The 22,684-nt window shown below is 48.1% G+C and overlaps 1 protein-coding gene across 1 annotated transcript in view; it reads right to left on the bottom strand.

Moving 5' to 3' along the window:
• LOC139755389 (uncharacterized) overlaps window positions 1–22,371 on the bottom strand; it is an 87,803-nt gene extending 65,432 nt beyond the window's left edge. The window contains exon 1 of the mRNA XM_071673634.1: window positions 21,857–22,371. Coding sequence (XP_071529735.1) covers window positions 21,857–21,965 — 109 coding nt within the window. The 5' untranslated portion in view covers window positions 21,966–22,371. The remainder of the gene's footprint in view (window positions 1–21,856) is intronic.
• Between the last annotated feature and the right edge of the window lie 313 nt (window positions 22,372–22,684).

Genomic DNA, 22,684 nt, shown 5'->3' with positions numbered 1-22,684 from the left:
TTCGTATTATATATCATTGCTGATAATTACTCCAACGTCCGTGTCTTATATTTGTGGTAATGGTTTCACCAAGCACTTTGTATACGTGATTTATATTTTTGGCGCCAGAGTGCGTTACTCACCGTTCGTCCATGTTGAAATACATTTTTCATGTCTTGGACCGCTCCCTTACTTTGGTTAAATCCCTTGGAATCTTCAGGTAGCCTTCCTTTGAGTGGGTTACAATTTCTGTTTTCGTATGGTCGGAAGATTTCGAAAATCTGCTGGTGAGTTCTTTCTCCAGGTCGTCCATATAGGTGAAGAAGAGTGTGGGTCCCAGGACTACCCCTTGTGGCACATTCCTCGTCATATGAAACCAATCGGATGCTTCCTCATACAATACCCTTCCATGATCCCTACCTGAGGCCCAGTTTGCCATTCACGCTCAAGTTCTATCTCCTGTTTTGTGAGCTTTGATTGTACTTTAGAAGTCTTTTATGTGGACCTTTGCCGAAAAATTTACGATAGTCCAAGTACATAATAGAATCAGAGGGCATTTTAGAAAGGATCCTGTTGGGGTAGGGAGGAGGAGCTTGAGAGAGGATATCTAGTCGTGTGTGGGAGGGAGATGGAGTATGGGAGAGGATGTCTAGTCCTGTGTGGGAGGGAGATAGAGTATGGGAGAGCATGTCTAGTCCTGTGTGGGAGGGAGATGGAGAATGGGAGAAGTTAAAGAGTTTGCTTGAGAGTTGAGGGAAGTCAAGGGTGATGGAGATGACGTAAGTAGTGCGCTGGGGATGTTACGGTGAAGGAGGAGGAGGAGGGGGATAGGAGAGCAATAAAGGAGGGAGAGAGGGAGGAAAGGAGCCGTTTGGACGGACGAAACCATACACCCCATGACCGTGTGTACGGGTTATCTTAGTGTGGAGCAAGATATCAGCACACATTAGGCCGGTGCAGGGCCAGACCCGTGACCAAGCCCACACCCACACGACCCAGCCACACACATCTCCTCACGCTGGCGTAGAGAGGACCAGACTCTGGGTAGCGAGGACTCGATAAGGCAGCGTAAAGCACTGTGGTTAAGTAGATGTAGATTTTTTGACAGACTTGGGTGAGGAACCCACGTTTCTCCCATACCCTCATACGAAGATAAAGGTACAACAGGTGCTGTCGCTCGTTGGGGTTCGACAGCAGATTGAAATGTGATTCATGGTATCTTGTCTCCCAGGTTGGGTTTAGCGTGTGAGCCAAGGGCAAGAGCGCCCCCTACATAACGCAGGAGGAAGCTCACGCAGGCTGATGAGTCGAGAGCTTCCGGTGAGGAGCTGGATGCATGCCCCTTGAGCGAAGCTGAGGAGCTGGGTATGCCGGCTGGGCTCAGCAGAATATTATTCTCTCTCTCTCTCTCTCTCTCTCTCTCTCTCTCTCTCTCTCTCTCTCTCTCTCTCTCTCTCTCTCTCTCTCATCCGGCGCCCTGCCTGTGCCTGGTTGGTGTGGCAGGACACGGCCATGTGTACCGGAGGTATTAAAGCGACGGAGTAGTAAGTTAAAGGGTCGCGCCGTCCGCTTCATTGATCCTCAGTACGCGGCGGCTCCTCCTCCACTTTCCCCCCATCCCCCTCCACCACTGTCTGGGGGGGCTGCTCCTTGTGTGTGTGTGTGTGTGTGTGTGTGTGTGTGTGTGTGTGTGTGTGTGTGTGTGTGTGTGTGTACACCCAGAGGAGTAAAGATAGAAAACTCTCCTCGTATTACTCATGTAATAATCACACACACACACACACACACACACACACACACACACACACACACACGCTAGTGTGCAGATGGTTGGTGGTGTGGGTTCATCTGCCCTGAGGGTGCAGGTGGTGAGGCTGGGGGATAGCACCAGCCCCGGCACTCCCCTGCCAAGGTCATGAGGCTGGCCTTGCGTGCTGGCTCTGGGGTGAGGGGAGGAGGATGGGGAGGGAAGAGGGTGATAGTGAAGGACGCAGTGAGTGAGGAAGTGGCTCTCCGTGGGGCAAGTGAGAATGGGTAAGGCAATGGCACTGGGTGGAGAAGTGGTTACTGAGTAGGGAAGTGGTACTGGGTAGGAGGAAGTGGCCACGGCGGTCAGGAGAAAGGCAAGGGCTGAGAGAGAGAGAGAGAGAGAGAGAGAGAGAGAGAGAGAGAGAGAGAGAGAGAGAGAGAGAGAGAGAGAGAGAGAGACTATGTCAGTGTGTCCGGGTGGTTTACACAGAGGGTACCTGAAGGTTGTGAAACGAGAGAGAGAGACCCCACCCTTCCATCCACCACCTCCCTCCCCAGCAACTGGGCCGGGGGAGCCCCCACAGGAGCTATTATTCCGACATAACATACGACGTCTCGCTGTCAAGTGGGAGGCCATAAGACCATGATGTATATTCAGTATACAGTGTGTCAGCTGATAAGATACAGCAATTACCTTAGCCAATGAGATACAACAGTGACCTAAGCCAATGAGATACAGCAGTTATCTAAGCCAATAAGATACAGCAGTTATATGAGGTAAGACTAGTTAAGAAATACGAAGACTATCTCTTGTTCCTCTCTCTCTTAAAGTGTCTGTTGCATATACTTCGCTGCCTTCTGCAGGATGTAGCAGAGGGAGACAGAATTATTCCCGTCTCTTTTACATAAGTGAAGTATACTGTCATCACGATCTGTTTACTTAATTTGTAAGTGAGCTGTAATTTACATAGTTGGTCTAGTTGCTACATATTGTTTACTATTCATTATTTTGTCCGAAGCTCCATGTGAAAGTTTTTCACTCAGCTAAAGCTTCGATAGGAGCTTAACATTCTGCTAAAGCGCCGGGACCAATCGTTTAAGCTTTGAAAGAGTTTTATCAGTCATCAATGGCTTTGGAAGAATCTTATCAGTCAGTAATGGCTTCGGAAGAATCTTATCAGTTAGCAGTGGCTTTGGAAGAGTCTTATCAGTCGACAATGGCTTCAGAAGAGTCTTATCAGTCAGTAATGGCTTCGGAAGAATCTTATCAGTCAGCAATGGCTTCGGAAGAATCTTATCAGTTAGCAGTGGCTTCAAGAAGTAATCTTTTCTGCAACTTATGGTGTACAGAAAATCCACAGGCAACCTCGTCTTACACATCCCCTAGGGTAAATGTCTGTCCCATCCTCGGGTTTAGATGTCTTTCCCACCTCCCTCTACTTTAGCCATGATATATACAGAGCCAGCGCTGGGTCAGAGATCTCCCTCCCTGGGTGAGCTGAGGAGTTCGTGGAACGAAGAGAGAGGTCAGCGTCCGTCAGGACAAAGATGAGTACGTCTGTAGGCCGGGGGCTGACGACTCTAAGCTTGCCTCTCTCTCTCTCTCTCTCTCTCTCTCTCTCTCTCTCTCTCTCTCTCTCTCTCTCTCTCTCTCTCTCGTGATTACACTGGGGGTTCGGATGCAAGTCACTTTCAGGCCGTAAAAATCATTACGACTTGCATGTCCACCGTAGGTGCATGACGACCGGGCTCGACCGACTTCAGTCACATGTCCATGCACGGGGACGAGCTTGACCACATGGGTCAGTGCATGACGACTGGCTTGACCTCCGCCATGTGTCTATACATGACGAATGGGTCGACCTCCCTCGTGGCCTACTTGCCAAAGGTCACAAGTGTGCTTTGCTGTAGCCGAGCCTCGTGTGACCCGTACCGCCGTCATTGTGACCCACATTCTGTAATGTGTCTGGACACAAGACTGTGAATATTTACATCAGTATTGTAAAGGGACTTGGCGGTTGTCCGTGTTTATACATATATTGATTGTGTGTGTGTGTGTCTGTGTGTTTGTGTGTGTGTGTGCGTGTGTGTGACAATTAATGGTTGTGTGAGGCACGAACGCAGTTTCTAGTCTTTCTTAGCCACCATCAACAATATAGTCACATCGACCATGTTGCTCTTAAAATATACATTTACTTCCCATTGATTCTGTTTTCTTACTCTCTGTTTACACATCATCGCAAAAGAATTGCGTAACAGCAAAATCCTGGTTATGATCTGAGGAGTAAGGAGATATTAATACATCTCATCCAGCCATAAAGGTTTTTATTAGTGCGATAAATTTGCGATGCAATGTTGGCGGAGGTGATATGAAGGCGGGTATAACAAGGCGCTACCCCGGCCGGCGCCTTCCCCCGGCATTCCATGGCCGTGGACACCACCCTGGTCCACACCACGCCATACCACACTGCACTACACCACACCACATTGCACACCACACACACACACCTTCCTGATCCACACCACGCCATACCACACTGCACACTGCACTACACCACACCACATTGTACCCCACACACACACACACACACACCCACCTTCCTGATCCACACCACGCCATACCACACTGCACTACACCACACCACATCGCACCACACACACACACACACACACACACACACACACACACACACACACACACACACACCCCCTTCCTGATTCACACCACGCCATACCATACCATACCACACTGCACTACACCACACCACATTGCACCACACACACACACACACACACACACACACACACACCTTCCTGATCCACACCACGCCATACCACACTGCACTACACCACACCACATTGCACCACACACACACACACACACACACCTTCCTGATCCACACCACGCCATACCATACTGCACTACACCACACCACATTGCACCCCACACACACACCTTCCTGATCCACACCACGCCATACCATACCATACCATACCACACTGCACTACACCACACCACATTGCACCACACACACACACACACACACCTTCCTGATCCACACCACGCCATACCATACCATACCACACTGCACTACACCACACCACATTGCACCACACACACACACACACACACACACACACACACACACACACACACACACACCCACACACACACACACACACACACCTTCCTGATCCACACCACGCCTCTCCACATTGCACACTGCACTTCACCACACCACATTGCACCACACACATACACACACACCTTCCTGATCCACACCAGACCTCTCCACACTGCACACTGCACTACACCACACCACATTGCACCACACACATACACACACACCTTCCTGATCCACACCACGCCTCTCCACACTGCAGCACATCACACCTTGGTCCACACCATACCACACCACACCACACCCTCCTGGTCCACACCACACAACACTGCAGGTCACCACACTACACCACAGTATAGGGACGACCACAGTACAGTACGACTGAACCCCTTTAAGTACGACGACTTAACCCTCTAGCGCTACGACTTAACGCACGATGACCTGACCCCCTTGATTACAATGATTCAAAGCATTTCGTACGAAAACTCTTCCCTTGAGTACGAGGACTTGGCCCTTTGAGGAGAACGACACTTAAAACCCTTGTGTACGAAGACTGAACCTCTCCAAAACGATGACTTAACCACTCAGTATCGCGACTTATCTCGGTGATTGCGACGACTTAACTCGTCAGTAATGAAAAATATATGTTACACCTGACGACGTTAATCATCCAGATCTAAGGATTGCCACGTTAATCAAGGATTTAAGTCATCGCGCTCATAAAGGCAAGTAACCGTATAGTCAAGGGGATCAAGTCGTCGTAATCAAAGGGATTCAATCCCATAATCAAAGGGGTTCCATCCTCGTCATCAAGAGGGGGTTACGTTCACGTATTCACGGGGGATCACTAAGTCGCCCCAGCCACCTGAGCCTTGGTGAGTCAGGGCGAAAGAATTTCCTCAACACCTTTGTAATGTCGGCCAGCCAGACAGGCACCTGGCTCGTGGTGGAGCCAAGGTCACCGGCATCACGTGGCACTTACCTGGTGGCGGGGGAGAGAGGGTGGTAGTCACAGGTGGAGGGTAATCGTGGTGGAGGTAAGAGGGAGCTGATGGCCTCCCTCTTTACCACGGTGGTTGTGTAATGTTAATTAGCCTGGAGGTCATGGGGGATCATTAGGATGCGCTGTTTGAAGGACCAGTTGGATGACCTTGACTAGTGACGTGATGTTATCGTATGTGGAATTGGTAGTTAATGGTGATGTGTAGATTGTAGTGTCCTAAGACGTGACCCTTTGCCTATGACGCTTGGTCTGATCTGTGACGCACACACACACACACACACACACACACACACACACACACAATATATATATATATATTTTTTTTTTTTTTCATACTATTCGCTATTTCCCGCGATAGCGAGGTAGCGTTAAGAACAGAGGACTGGGCCTTTGAGGGAATATCCTCACCTGGACCTCTCCTCTGTTCCTTCTTTTGGAAAAAAAAAAAAAAAAAAAAAAACGAGAGGGGAGGATTTCCAGCCCCCCGCTCCCTTCCCTTTTAGTCGCCTTCTACGACACGCAGGGAATACGTGGGAAGTATTCTTTCTCCCCTATCCCCAGGGATAACAATATATATATATATATATATATATATATATATATATATATATATATATATATATATATATATATATATATGGGTGGGTTAAAAGCTGTTTACGTTCGACGTTCTGAGCGAATTTCTGGAAGTAGAGGGAAAATCTGTTCTAAATGACAGTGTGTGTGTGTGTGTGTGTGTGTGTGTGTGTGTGTGTGTGTGTGTGACAGTGGAGGGTTGTTGACCTAAGGTTCTGAGGATGAGACAGATGCGGGTGGACAGACTTTACCAAAAGGCGTGGTGTTCATTGCACGAGAATCTAGTGTTAGGAAGAACGAGTCGTGTAAGTTACGTGTTGTTCAGCGTTTAGTTACGTACGCGAAGGGGGAGACTGTATGCTTGTGGAACTGTAGGCCAGCAGGCCAGGTGTTGCCGTGAGGCAGAGAGATATAAGACAGCTACTTGGTGGCAAAGGAGCGACACTTGACTCCCCCATTAAATTCTGGCGAGAGAGAGAGAGAGAGAGAGAGAGAGAGAGGCTCTCTCAAGTCTCCCTCCATCTCTTGTTCCTGACACCCTTTACTAAGTTAGTTCCTAACTTCACACGGGAATGAATAGCTTATTTTATGCCTCCCGCTTTGAATGAGAAATTCAGCTACACGGTCAAGGAACTTTTCTGGTTCGTCTCGCTCCCAGTGTCACCCCGGTCCCAGCTAACATCCCAGCGTACCATCACTCACTCCAACCCACGCCTATACCCAAGGTCACACCCATCGTACGTGCCCAGCCCACGTACACGAGAACATTCACCAGGTCACTTACGGGACAGGTACTCGACCCATGTACACCGTTCTCACCAGGTCACTTCCGGGACAGGTACTCGACCCATGTACACTGTTCTCACCAGGTCACTTATGGGACAGGTACTCGACCCATGTACACTGTTCTCACCAGGTCACTTCCGGGACAGGTACTCGACCCATGTACACCGTTCTCACCAGGTCACTTCCGGGACAGGTACTCGACCCATGTACACCGTTCTCACCAGGTCACTTCCGGGACAGGTACTCGACCCATGTACACCGTTCTCACCAGGTCACTTCCGGGACAGGTACTCGACCCATGTACACCGTTCTCACCAGGTCACTTCCGGGACAGGTACTCGACCCATGTACACTGTTCTCTCTCCTCAATGCCAGGGGATCCCCCAGGTTATTATTCCCAGTTCCCTGTCGTCTCGGTTCCACCTCAATCTCAGCTCGATCCCAGCCTCAATCCCATGCATTACCTCGGCTCAGCCTCACTGGAAAAAAAAAATATATATATATACTCAGTTCTACATGGAATGTACCTCACAGTCCTGTGACCTCTCTGTAGAGCGTTGTGTACACAGATACATCACGACAATGTCGGTCCTTCTTCTCAGCTTTCATACCTCTAACATCTACCAATTCCTCTGCCTGTATTGTTATTCTTATGTAGGAACAACTGTGTAACTTTGCGCCGGCAGCGGGAAGGGCAAGCAAATGCAATTATACGATGCCTCATCCTCTGGCATGACTGCTGAAAGCAACACCAACGCCTTTGGAGGCTCTGGTGCCGCTATGTGAGTACAGGATTGACCCCTCCCCCAAGAGTCATGTATCGCCTCCTCCTTGCTATTTGTTGAGGAGAGGGGGAGGTAAACGGTGTCAGTTTTCCCGTCCGATAGACGAGAGGAGAGATGGTACGAGGTTCTTATACCGTGAGAACATTGTTCTTCGACAACGGAAGGGTTCATCAGGGGGGGTTCTCTCTCTCTCTCTCTCTCTCTCTCTCTCTCTCTCTCTCTCTCTCTCTCTCTCTCTCTCTCTCTCTCTCTCTCTCTCTCAGTCGCTTCCGTAATTTGCAGCTGGAAATCCGGAGATCGGGTGACACGATGCACCTCGCTAGGGGTTGGAAGAGAGAAAAATAATATTTTAGGAACAGGAGCCTTTGAACACGATGGTACTACTTCTGAGTACGACGGTTTATGGTCCTCCTTCAGTACGGCGGTACGACCCCTGGGTACGATGCCCTGGTACGTGCGTTAGGAGTTGAAGATCAATTGTGTCGTAATGATTCTAGAACATCATCAATAGACGTATATATTTTTTTTATTTTGCCATCCATCTGTTCTTAAGGTCCTACCTTACAGCTAGAACAAACCGAGTCAGGTAGGTTCCGTGTTTGTGTATATGTCAGGCCGTTGCCTCAAAGTGATCTGGACACTGCCAAATCTTTCAGCCATATCTTTTTGGATAAACCATTTCTCTATGTTCAGTGTAGAATGTGAGCGACAACGAGCGTCATGTAGTAGAAGTAGGATGGTCTTCCTAACGTAAGATTTATATATATATATATATATATATATATATATATATATATATATATATATATATATATATATATATATATATATATATATTTCATACTAGTCGCCATTTCCCGCGATAGCGAGGTATCGTTAAGAACAGAGGACTAGGCCTTTGAGGGAATATCCTCACCTGGCCCTCTTCTCTGTTCCTTCTTTTGGAAAATTAAAAAAAAAAAAAAAAAACGAGAGGGGAGGATTTCCAGCCCCCCGCTCCCTCCCCTTTTAGTCGCCTTCTACGACACGCAGGGAATACGTGGGAAGCATTCTTAATCCCCTATCCCCAGGGATAATATATATATATATATATATATATATATATATATATATATATATATATATATATATATATATATATATATATATATATATATATATATATGTTCACAGAACAAGACAGCGCTAACAAGTACTGGTGTTGCTTGCTTCTGTGAGGTAGAGTGTCAACTGGGATTACCATTCCATTGCATTTACATGGGGTAGATAACCCAAGAGAGTAAGTAGATCAAAAGCCTCGCCACTGGAAAAACTCCCAACTAGTGATCCACAGGTATTTAAGATGAGTCTTGTAGGTTTACAAGATTAACGAGATTCTCCAAGAATCGCCTTCCATCTTTCTGTGATGTTCCAGAGAATTTCCCCCGTCTGTTTACTGGCTACAAAGATAGAAACTCGGACACACACACACACACACACACACACACACACACACAGCGGGGTAAGCGAAGAGTCGTGAGGGTGCATAAATCCACGGTGTTCCCCACCCACATTTCACTTAAGCCTCTCCTAACATACTCCCTCCGGCCGCCCTGGGGGAATCCACCTCCCTCAGGTTGTCCTGGGAGACTCCACAAGGACCCAACACAGCAGCGCGTGGTAGCTGGCAAGATGGGAGTGAGTGTCGGAGGTACCAAACACATATCTAGGAGTAAGGAGGGAGGGAGAGGCGGCCAACAGCAGCTTTTACGACAAGATGCTTTAGAAGTTTGGGGACCTGCGTCCCTGGCAGGGTTGTTGCAGGAGATAGGGAGATAAACCAAGGACGTCAGACAGGTATTACCGGTGTCTTGAGATGGTGTGTCCTGGACAAGTCTGCTGGGAGTTGCGGACGTTGGAGGATGTGATGCCGGTGTGTGCTACGCACTGGGGTTTATTTTGGTGAGGTGTTAAGTGTTGGTGGGAGGCCACTAGCGAAGGTTCCGCTGGCATCTGTATTGACTTAAACCCATGACCACGACGTTACAACCTTCAACCACGACGATACGACCTTCAACCATGACGGTACGACCTTCAACCACGACGATACGACCTTCAACCACGACGATACGACCTTCAACCACGACGGTACGACCTTCAACCACGACGGTACGACCTTCAACCACGACGGTACGACCTTCAACCACGACGGTACGACCTTCAACCACGACGGTACGAACTTTGAGAGTACGACTCTTGAGCACAACTCCGACGACCCTCGGGCAAAACACAGCCATTTTTTTTTTTCAACCCAAATTCCTAAAAACAGAAAACTCGTACATGAAAAAAAATATATATACACAAGAGAGTATACTTTTAATATGCTTTCGCGGCATCAAACAGGAAGAGGAGGAGGAGGAGGAAACCATAGAAAATGGAAATAGATAAATAGTGTAGTACCATTTTTTATGATATGCCTACTTCTACCACCCTCTTCCTCCTCCTCCCTCTCTCTCACCACTACCACCACGAGGAAGAGTACCTTCACTCCAAGCTGAATAATGCCAGGCTGGGCGCTCTGTGATACCGAGAGAACCGTTCCACCGTAGAGGAAATGAGACGTCGAGCTTTGACATCCCTCCGAGGCCTGACGGACCGATCACAGCGGGCGCCAAGACAGATTTACCGCGAATGGAATATCGAAATTTGGACGCGATGGGTGGCAAATAGAGCGTGGACGATTTACCAAGAGAAGAGGACGAAGGGAGTTGGGGGGGGGGGGGGGGGACGCGCGCGGGCCTGCCAGTATGGATGGTGGCTAGGGGAGGGAGGAAAAGCTACACCCAGCGACCGGGGTGGATTTAGACCCAGTGGGTTGGGGGTGGGTTGCACTCAGTGGTTGAGATGGGAGGGGATGTGTGACCAAGCAGCCAGGATGGTTCGTCTGGTGGTACAATCTTCTTTGGTCTTTACGCCGATGAGTTTCGTCCCTGGACATCGACACACGCTTGCCGTCTCGTACAGGAGAGAGAGAGAGAGAGAGAGAGAGAGAGAGAGAGAGAGAGAGAGAGAGAGAGAGAGAGAGAGAGAGAGAGAGAGAGAGGTTTTCCCGGAACTTATAGTGAAAATGACGTCAGTAGTTATGACCTAAACACAGGCAATACTCCTTCAGGAGACAGGAGCCTCGCAGCCTCCTCCTCCTACGTATACCTCGGTGGTGATACGAGTAATGTGCCTCCCATTAGCTCCTCCGTTACCAGTTCCTTTCTGGTGCGAATAACGTTTCCCTCCCGTTACCCTTCCTCCCGTTGCACCAACAACGATGGAAAAAGGATGGAAAACCCGAGTTCCTAAGTACATGATGAGGGTCTTCGATGCCTTTAGCTCTAGGGTTAGCAATTGTCTCATGATCGAGGTGAGATCTGGTCTCCGTACATCACCTTCGTTCCAGATGTTATGAGTCAATAGTTACTGGCATATTACATTGGCCTGGATGCGGGTCACTCCGTATCACCGTCTTCTCCCGTTCAAATTGGAGTGTTCCTGTCGACTTCCCCATGACATTAAGAGCCCTACGACAGTTCAGGGACCAACCCTTGCCTCCCTAACGAGGGACATGTGACACTTTGACAGGTAAAAAGATGACAGAGGGAAGGGTTCTCTTCACCTCCTCCTTTCCCCATGGACTAATCCACATTCCCCTCCCTCCTTCCCCCCTTCCTCTCTCTCTCTCTCTCTCTCTCTCTCTCTCTCTCTCTCTCTCTCTCTCTCTCTCTCTCTCTCTCTCTCTCTTTCTCCCCCCCCACCCTCAAGCCAGTAACTCTCCCAGAGTGTCGGCAAAGTTATAAAAAATTGTTGCTAACTTACTTATTCATTCGGCACGTTAGCTAATTAGATCTGTGGGCCGGTCAGGCGCGCGCGGTGCTTCCTGGTATTGCTGAATGAAAAGCATGGTTCTGGATGGCTTCATAAAGTCCGAATAGATTGGCTGTGGTTCGTATGTGTCAGAGAGTGAAGGGAGAGGGAGAAAGAGGTAGGGAGAGGAGAAGATGATGGCCTAGAAGGGAGAGATACAAGTATAAAATGATACTCACTAAGGGGGGATAACTTGGGAGTATTCGCACACAGTATATCTTTTCGTCACCTTCCTCCTCTCTCGTCGTAAGTGAGCCCTCTGCTCCACCTGTTGCCTGGCCGAGACAGAGAGCCAGTGGCGACGGATGAAGACTCCCTCTCATTGGCATGTTTGAAAGATTCTTTGGTAGGTCTTGCGACGCTCCAACACACGTGTACATTAATGATTCTCTCTCTCTATCTCTCTCTCTCTCTCTCTCTCTCTCTCTCTCTCTCTCTCTCTCTCTCTCTCTCTCTCTCTCTCTCTCCTCTTGACGCCTCACACCTAAAACAGTCGTAGACTGTCGTGGAACGTGACATGAAAGAGACAGAGACAGACTCTTTCTCACTCCTGTCTGTGGCGACATAACAATAGCCAGACACGCCCCCAGACCCGGACCCATGACCATAGCCTCACCCCTCTGGTGCGGTGGTGTGTGTTGTGTTATCTCCCCCTCACCCCCTCCCCAAACCCTTGCCTCGCCCACCTCCCCTCGACCCCAAATGAACTTCGGTGGGGAGAAAAAAAAATAATGAAACAAAATGGAACCTGTTCGTCCCCCTGTGTAGGACACCAATTAGAGAGGGAGGGAGGGAGGGAAGGGTGTGTCAGAGTGGGAGGGGCCAATGGGAAAGGGGGAAAGAGAGATTTCGGAGAAATTCGGTGGTGGGATTACGGCAGCATTGAGCTGGGGTGTATTGAACTGCACTCGGAGTCGACGTCCTACCGTCACCATAGAATCGAGCACACTCCCACCGTCACCACAACTCCTGCTATCACCACACGGTACCACAGTCGCCATCACCTTACCTCACCGCACTCACACACCGTGCCATCAACACAGGTCATCACCACCAGGCTCCAGCCCTCACCACAGATCACCACCAGGCTCCAGCCCTCACCACAGGTCATCACCACGCCCCAGCCCTCACCACAGGCCACCACCACGCTCCAGCCCTCACCACAAGTCACCACCAGGCTCCAGCCCTCACCACAGATCACCACCAGGCTCCAGCCCTCACCATAGATCACCACCAGGCTCCAGCCCTCACCACAGGTCATCACCACGCCCCAGCCCTCACCACAGGCCACCACCACGCTCCAGCCCTCACCACAAGTCACCACCAAGCTCCAGCCCTCACCACAGATCACCACCAGGCTCCAGCCCTCACCATAGATCACCACCAGGCTCCAGCCCTCACCACAGGTCATCACCACGCCCCAGCCCTCACCACAGGCCACCACCACGCTCCAGCCCTCACCACAAGTCACCACCAAGCTCCAGCCCTCACCACAGGTTACCACAACGCTCCAGCCCTCACCATAGGTCACCACCACGCTCCAGCCCTCACCATAGGTCACCACCACGCTCCAGCCCTCACTACAGGTCACCACCACACTCCAGCCCTCACCACAGGTCATCACCACGCCCCAGCCCTCACCACAGGTCACCACAACGCTCCAGCCCTCACTACAGGTCACCACCACGCCCCAGCCCTCACCACAGGTCACCACCACGCCCCAGCCCTCACCACAGGTCACCACCACGCTCCAGCCCTCACCACAGGTCACCACCACGCTCCAGCCCTCACCACAGATCACCACCACGCTCCAGCCCTCACCACAGATCACCACCACTCTCCAACCCTCACCACAGATCACCACCACGCTCCAGCCCTCACCACAGGTCACCACCACGCTCCAGCCCTCACCACAGATCACCACCACTCTCCAGCCCTCACCACAGGCCACCACCAGGCTCCAGCCCTCACCATACCGTGGCAGTAGGTACGACACCAAGGTGTCGACTGCACCCCAGCTGCTGCAGTGAGTGTGGGGGCAGCACCCACACATCTGGTATCTGACTCAACACTCGCCTCTGACACCACCTCCAGGCAAAGGCCCTCCACGTTGGCCCAGCCTCCAGTCCTCACTTCCTTATGCCTTTCCGTCTTCCAATCTTCTTTGTAGTTTTTTTTTTTTTACGATATATTTTTTTTTTTACATCCTTCATTTCGTCCGATTTACTTCCCTGTAAAATGACTTTTTCTCATTTTTTTTTTTTTACGGCCTTACAAAATGGCAAACATTTATTCAATAGCTTTTGCTTCCACCAGATGTCCGAAAAAAAAAGAAGAAAATCTCGTGGTTGCTCAAGTTTGCAATAAAGTCTTTGACCTCAGTTGTTTTTGTGTGAGTCCTTTTTTTTTCTTTCTCTTTTTTTTGAGAACTTGGCTCAAAAGTCGGACGGACAGGGGGGGCCCGGGGGTTTGGTGGGGTCCCTGACGGTAATATCTGGTTAGCGCCAGAAAAATTAATGGTCTTGTAGCGGCCATTAGTCATACGGAGGCCAAGTGTCAGAGAAAGGCAGAGAGAGAGAGAGAGAGAGGGAGGGAGGGAGGGATAGTGTGTGTTTGGGAGGCAGGGAGAGGGTTTTGGAGGCGGGCACTGAGAGAGAGAGAGGGGGGGAGGGAGGTAGGGAGGGAGAGTGTGTGTTTGGGAGGCAGGGAGAGGGTTTTGGAGGCGGGCAAACACACACACACACCACACAGAGAGAGAGAGAGAGAGAGAGAGAGAGAGAGAGAGAGAGAGAGAGAGAGAGAGAGAGAGAGGGAGGGAGATTGTGTGTTTGGGAGGCAGGGAGAGGGTTTTGGAGGCGGGCACAGAGAGAGAGAGAGAGAGGGGGTGGAGGGAGGGAGGGAGAGTGTGTGTTTGGGAGGCAGGGAGAGGGTTTTGGAGGCGGGCACACACAGAGAGAGAGAGAGAGAGAGAGAGAGAGAGAGAGAGAGAGAGAGAGAGAGAGAGAGAGAGAGAGAGATGGAGGGAGTGTGTGTTTGAGAGGCAGGGAGAGGGTTTTGGAGACGGGCACAGAGAGAGAGAGAGAGAGAGAGAGAGAGAGAGAGAGAGAGAGAGAGAGAGAGAGAGAGAGAGAGCAGCGAGGTGTCTGGGGAGTGTGAGAGTAGAGGGCAAAAATTTCGGGGTAGGTTAGGACACTGAAAGCGACGGTTTTTGGAGGAGGTGTGATATCGGGATGAGAGATTTTATTTTTTGGAGGGTTGGGTATTAGAGGCGATGATGTTAGGGAGAGTATTGGAGTGAGGGAGATGCAGAAAGACAGAAGACACAAGCACGGCAGGGAGAGTAAGTAGGAGGAGGTTGGCCTAACTTCCATGGGAATATACACAGCACAGCCTTGGGGAAAACTGGCCACGGTGAACTTACGAGAAACTTTCTAGTTAACAGCCTAATCACTAGTTTATCAGTCTGATCACTAGTTGCCACCTTGATGACGTGTTAATAGTCTGATCACTAGTTACTAGCCTGATCATTAGGTACCAGCCTGATCACTAATTACTAACCTGAACGCTGTTTAGCTGCCTGATCGCTAATTAACAGACTGTTCACTGGCTAAAACCCGGATCACTTGTTACCAAACTAACCCAGCCTACATAAGTTTGGATCCAATCACGTTGATGTTATTTTCTTTTTATATAAAAGGGTTTTGTGAACGGGTCATAAAAGGTCCTTTAGAACATAAGAGACTGGAGACAAAAGAGAAAGCGGCTGTACGAGATTTTCTTTTGTTTTTTTTTCCTCGTACGTCCTTAGGAAGTTAACAGGACTCTTAATTAGTTCAAGAAGGTGAGAGGTCGGGTGCGCTCAGAGAACAACGGGGTAGTAGTGTGAGACTACACTGGGGTGGGAAGGACAGATGACAGAAGATATGGTTATATCTGTACCGGGGTCACCTGCTGGAGGACACAGCTGTAGCATTTTACATTCTTAGGATAAGTCGTAAAGCAAAGAGCTCCTCCTCATCCACTACTATAGTTGGAGACAGGACAGTAAAATCGCTCTTTCTCCATAAGGTTTACTTTTAAGTAACGGAATTAGCTTCGTTGCTATTCTTTGCAGTCGTTCTAATTTTTCTTCATCCTTGAATTGGATTTGTTTCTACGTGAAGTTTGACTGGGGCGTTGCAAAGAGTTGGTATCAAGTCTCTCGTTTTGTAGTTTGGTTTGATGATATGAGGCTCTCTAGGTTGAGAGGTGTGTGGTGAGGGTGAGTTTCAGGGAGTGTTGTCCGAGAGTTGCAGGATGGGGACAACATGTAACTCAAGCACGAAAAGACAAACTCTGGAGTGGAAACTAGAGGGAGAGTTATAGAACGGACGGAAGATTTATATTTCAATGGTCTTAAAGGCGTCTTTAAGATTTTTTTTTTAAGCCTTTGTGTGGTCAGGTGGTTTGGATCTTAAAGGCGATCAGATTTTTTTGAAAGGGATCGGAATTCTTGGAGAGCGCCAAGGCGTCTTGAAGATAATTTAGGTCCTTATAATCCCAGTAGTATTCACAGCATCTTCGAGGGGAGGAAGGAGTGGGCGACTTCTGTGGGAGGGGGTAAAGTCGCGAAGATCATCGAGGAGTGGACGATTTCGAGGTAATGTCGCGAACCTTTTGGAATATTTCCGTGGAGAGTATATAAGTCTCCACAGTGATCAAGGGTTTTAGGCGATAAGAGCTCTTGAAATGGATCACTGGACTCGTAAGAACAGTGAAATCTTCCAAAGGGAGATCTGATGAGGGTCTTGGGGGGGAGTAAAAGAAAAAAAGTTCTGAGGAGGAGGAGGAGAAGAAAAAAAAAAGAGATCAGAGAGAAATGATTTTGAATGAGGGAAGGAAGGTCTTGGGGTGGCGGAAGTAATTACTGTGTATTGTTGGTGGCGCGAGAGAGGATAAATTAAGGAAGTAGTGAGAATTTTTCGAGAAGCCTGAATTTTGTGAACAGGACGCTTAAGATTTTTAGGAGGAAGGAGGATGATATGGATCCTGGAAACGAGAGGGGGAGGGTATGTATTTCGAATCTCTGGGAGTAGGATAATGTAATGAATTTTAGGGACGAGACGAAAACGAATTCTGGGATAGCAGGAGTCGTGTAGACCTGTGGTAGAAAATGGTTTGTGTTTCAGTGAGATTTTTTTTTTTTGCAGTAGAATAGGTAAATGGATTATCCTTTTTTGGTGACGGAAGATATATAGTATGTGGGTTGTGGGTGCGAGAGGCGTGTGGCTTTACAAAAGAAAAGGTTTGTCTTCTGTGAAACATGGGACTTGTGTTATGGGAGAAGCAAGCGAGAGAAGTTGACGTCTGTGTGTGTGTGTGTGTGTGTGTGTGTGCGCTTCAATATGGTGAGGGATGTGACTCTCTTGATTCCCTTCGTTACTTCGCGGTGTCACCACCTCTGTCGCTCAACTCGAGGCGTTTGTGGCCTCTTTACCGAGGAGAAAAAAGTGAGTTCACAAGACGAACGACCCCTGGTACTGGAGAGGGAACTTTCCCGTCATGTTCCTTAATAGAGTTACATAGCGAGTTAGGCATAACAGACCTGGAAAAAAAAATTATATCTAAAGTTACTTGAAGTTAATCGCGCTGAGTTATTCTTTCATAAGTTCACGTGAAGCTAAACTTTCCCCCCCAGTTTTTTCTTCAGGAAGGATCCATACCCTGGAGGTGCCGGCCCTGGGCATTGTTCACTGCTACAACGACCTTTCCTGGAATTGGAAACCATAGAGGCTGGGCCTCCGGCTTACTGGACGAGGGGTGAGGGCCACCTCCCTGTCTCTCTGATGTTTCCATAAAGCCTGTTGGATGTGTCAGGGGCTGCCTGCAGCCTTCCAGGCTACTCTAAATACCTTTCCAGGAGAGGCCTGCGCTCGGTTTTCTACATATGTCCTTCAATTTCTTTTTTAAAAGAAGCAGTCTCTCTCTCTCTCTCTCTCTCTCTCTCTCTCTCTCTCTCTCTCTCTCTCTCTCTCTCTCTCTCTCCATGGGAAGGACGCGTCTTCTACGTCAGATGAAGGAATTCTGTTATAATGTCGATATTCCAGGACCTTCCCAGCGTCGTGTCCGTACGTACATTCGTCTGCTGACATAGACCATGGAATCTTAGAAAATAGCCCAATGGTCGATTAATTAGATGACCCTGATGACCTGAGGCTCATTAGATAATGGTGTCTCCATTTCTTCTTCCAAAGGGAGCGAAAGAAAAAAAGAAAATACACCTTCAACGAATTAAAGTCGAGTGACCGAAATTTCCTGTTAATGGCAATAACGCGCAGTACTCGATCAGCCAATCTGCCCCGCCTTCCGCGTGTGTTGCCACCGTGAACACGGTGGCAACACCCTACGTGGGGTCGAATGGTTGACAGATCGTAAGACGTATCGTGGAGGACTGGGGGTCGCGTCCCTTGAGGGCGTTTGCCGGAGATTGTGTCGTGGGCAGCCAGACGACCAGAGACGATCATCCCGCACTCAGTAGCCCCAACAAACCAACTAGACAAACCCATCAGCCCATAGACCCAGCTAAGAAATAGTATACCTCTCGTATCTGTTTCATAGGGGGGGAAAAAACAAACTCTTGGAAACATTCTCATCCTCGGAAAAAAAAAGAAAAAAAAATTATAACAGACTCTAGGAAACAGGTAGATTAAGTATACTCCCCTTATGATATTTCCTGGAACCTGACCTCCAGGCTCTTCTAGAAATAAAATAGTGCTCTCTCTCTCTCTCTCTCTCTCTCTCTCTCTCTCTCTCTCTCTCTCTCTCTCTCTCTCTCTCTCTCTCTCTCTCTCTCTCTCTCTCCCTTTTCCCCCGCGCTTATAAGACGTAGTCAAATGAGAACCTACACATATTTTCATTTCTCATCTGCGGTTTATGAAAATAAATCATTAATCAATTAGTAATTATAGTAGAAATATAAGATAACGCAAGAAAATATCAGCGTGACTGATACATATTTTTTTTTTACGATAATGTTGCAGTGTTATTGTTTAAGCCTGACAAGATCTTTCGGGGAAGAGAAACCGTTTGCCATGTAAAGGACATAGATCTACGGGCGGGCGGGAGGGGGGTAAAGATCCTGCGAAATCCTAACGAGAATTTGCCACCGCTGGGCGAGAATGCTCGCTGCAGACGACCAGCGTAACGGTACAGCTGGTTTAAAAAAAAAAGATGATTGGGTACTTGGCTTAGGGTGGTGTAAAGAAGCGGTACATACAGAGTTAAAGAGACGGGGCGACACACAGGGAGTAATCACACATGAAATTAAAATCTCTTGTTTATATTTGCTTCTACGAATATATATATATATATATATATATATATATATATATATATATATATATATATATATATATATATATATATATATATATGTATAGGGATAGGGGAGATAGAATACTTCCCACGTATTCCCTGCGTGTCGTAGAAGGCGACTAAAAGGGAAGGGAGCGGGGGGGGGGCTGGAAATCCTCCCCTCTCGTTTTTTTTTTTTTTAATTTTCCAAAAGAAGGAACAGAGAAGGGGGCCAGGTGAGGATATTCCCTCAAAGGCCCAGTCCTCTGTTCTTAACGCTACCTCGCTATCGCGGGAAATGGCGAATAGTATGAAATATATATATATATATATATATATATATATATATATATATATATATATATATATATATATATATATAATATATATATATATATATATATATATATATATATATATATATATATATATATATATATATATATATTTGTACCCCAGGAAGAAGCATCGTTATCAACATTGGAGACTCGAACCTCTCGCAGTGTATCCGGTCTTTAAATTCTTTACTTCGTTGAGACTTCGTGGACGCCACCTCCCTTTCTAGGTCCGTCCTGCTAGCGGTCTTCTTCCAATCTGTTGTACTTTAGGTATTCCTTCTCCACACGTTCTCCATAGATGTCTTGACCATCTTAGCTTAGCTTGCTCAGTTCTTGTTATAAGCGGTGTTACATTGAAGTACTTTCAGTTTTACTTAAATCTTCGTATTCTGTGTAATTCTGTTTTGACTAGAATGGTTATCATTAGCTTCATGTTTGCCTCTTTATTAGTCTGCTTATATTGGTGGTGGTCTGTGTCCATGTTTCATAGCCATATGCCAATGCTGGCATGAGTATATAGTGTGGTGTTGCAATGTACTTCTTCTTCAATGTGGATTTTAAGTAATTATATACTGTATCGTTATATTGCTTCAGTTACTTCTCTCTAAATACCCTCATGGTTGATAGTTTAAATTCAGTGTATTTCAGTTCTTCTGTTCGATCTTCTGTTATCTGTCCTTTCCATGTACTGTCTGTCCTCCAGCAGATAACTTCGTCATAGACCATCAGGTCTTCCGTTACCAAGCTCGTCCGAACACTCCCTTAGGTTCATCTCCCTCCCCTTAGGTTCACCTCCTCCCTTAGCTTGACCCCCTGCCTTAGGTAGACCTGCTCCTTTAAGTCCATTCCGTCCCTTAGACAGAAACCCCTTTCCTTAAGAAAACACCCTTCCCTTAAAGAAAAATTCCTCTCCCAAACACCCTTCCCTTAAGAAAACCTCGCTCCCTAAGTTAGATCCTTTCCCTTTGGTAGATATTGTGGAGACGGTGGCGTTCCCCCAAAGTCGTAAATTAAGGGAGGATTAAAGGCTCAAAGAATTTCAGGGAAAAACTGTTTGTGGATTGTTAAGCTTTTGAACAATGAACTATAGAGAAGTTGAGATTTTGAGACAATAGATAAAGATTGGCTCTTACAAAGCGAGACTGGGAAAAACACAGAGATTTTTGCACCGGGATCAGGCTCCGAGAGGAGTGGGATCCACGGGGGAAAAAATGGAAGGATCTGAATGGGATTGGATACCGAAAGAATGACTAGAATTTAAAAGGAGAAGACTGGGATTCGAATGAGAGAGGATTCAGACGCGCAGGAGAGAGAGACCTGGAATTAGAAAAAAAAAAGAAAATCGGAAAGGACTGTGAAAGGATTAGGATTCGAATACGTCATAAAAATTGCCTACAGTGGTCAGGAGGATTTGACATGTGTCATGAGGTTAGCCAGACCCCTTTCTAGGGTGACACGCCCCATCTTATGACATCTTCAAGTGTCAGGTGTACCACATCTGTCATGAGGTCTATGTACTTGTCATGAGGCAGGCTGCAGGAATCATAAGGTCCTTCTTGCACCTGTCATGAGGATGGCCACATCTATCATGAGGCATGCCACACCTGTGTTCAGGTGTGCCGCACCTGTCATGAGGCATGCCACACCTACCATGAGGCATGCCACACCTGTGTTCAGGTGTGCCGCACCTGTCATGAGGTGTGCCATACCTGTCATGAGGTTCTCACACCTGTAATGAAGCTGACCACACCTTTCATTAGACTAGCTACATCTGTCATGAGATCCTTGCACCTGTCATGCGGACCGTAACATCTGTCACAAAGGCATGAACGACACATGTCATACGGACAATATCACGTCATGAAAGCGTAGTCCACAGCCTGTCATGGGGAAAGGTAGCGTCTCTCATGACGGCTTGATCCACATCTGTCATGAGGAAGGTAACATGTCAAAAAGGCGTAAGCCACATATGTCATGGGGATCGTAACATCTATCATGAAGACAAGCCACACCTGTCATTAGGGAGGGTAACATCTGTCATGAAGGCATGAGTCACACCTTTCATAAGGACGGTAAAAATCTGCCATGAAGGCGTGAGTCACACCTTTCATGAGGGACCGTAACATCTGCCATGAATTTCATGAGACGTATCAGTCATAGGGACCATCATAAACCACCTGTCTTTAAAGACGGGAGCCACAACTGTCATGGGTGTAAAACATCTGTCATGGAGGCGTGATCCCACACCTGGGGCAGTGGGTTAGGCCGGGGGTCCGGTGGTACGGTACTCACCTGCCGTGGTATCGACCCAGGCCAGGAGGACCTGCACCGCCACCGCCACCACCACCAGCTGAGCGGCAGCACACGCCCCCCCGTGGCACCACCACACACGCCAACCCATCCTCTCACACGTCCCTCACCGGTATTTCCTTCGTCAGCAGCTACTGCAGGATGGGAGAGGGGAAAAATAGTCTCTGTCTCACTTGAACTGATAAGTTTCTCACTCAGCAGGCGGCCAGTGGTTCCTATCCTCCACCATGGTTAGGAGGACTGGAATCTCGAGTCCTTCGATGGTTCCTGTTTAATTTCGTCTTTAGATTCATTTGGAAAATATTTTTTTTTTTTTAGGGGGGGGACAAGAACTGCTTGTAAAATCACGACCACTGCGGGAGGAATATCACGTCGATATTATATCCTGACGGAGCACGAGTTCTGGTTCAGTGTTCTTCTACAGCATATAACACTCGAACGTGGTACATGTGACCGGGGAGCGAGGGATCGACGTTACTACCTCCCTCGACCGTCAGAAATGCACTGGACTGGCTGGGTTTGGGGAACTGGTTTTTATTGGCGGTGGCGGGAAGGGGGCGGGGCCGGTTGGCCGGGTGATGTTAAAACATAAAATTTAAACAAAGATGTGTAGCATGTACGTATGTACGTCGGTCGGTTGGTTGGTTTACCGCCACGAATTCTTGGTAATGGTAACCAGTGCTTCAGATTAACTATGAGTTACTGCCCGCTCCTTGTTCCCTTTCATGGAAGTTATGCCATTACGGGGATGCTCGGTATTGCTTTATGTTAATTTTGTATCGATAAGCCGTCTATACCAATCTCTCTCTC

The sequence above is a fragment of the Panulirus ornatus genome, chromosome 19 (genome assembly GCF_036320965.1).
Source record: "Panulirus ornatus isolate Po-2019 chromosome 19, ASM3632096v1, whole genome shotgun sequence".
NCBI classification, from domain to species: domain Eukaryota; kingdom Metazoa; phylum Arthropoda; class Malacostraca; order Decapoda; family Palinuridae; genus Panulirus; species Panulirus ornatus.
This window is presented reverse-complemented; position numbering and strand designations above follow the sequence as displayed.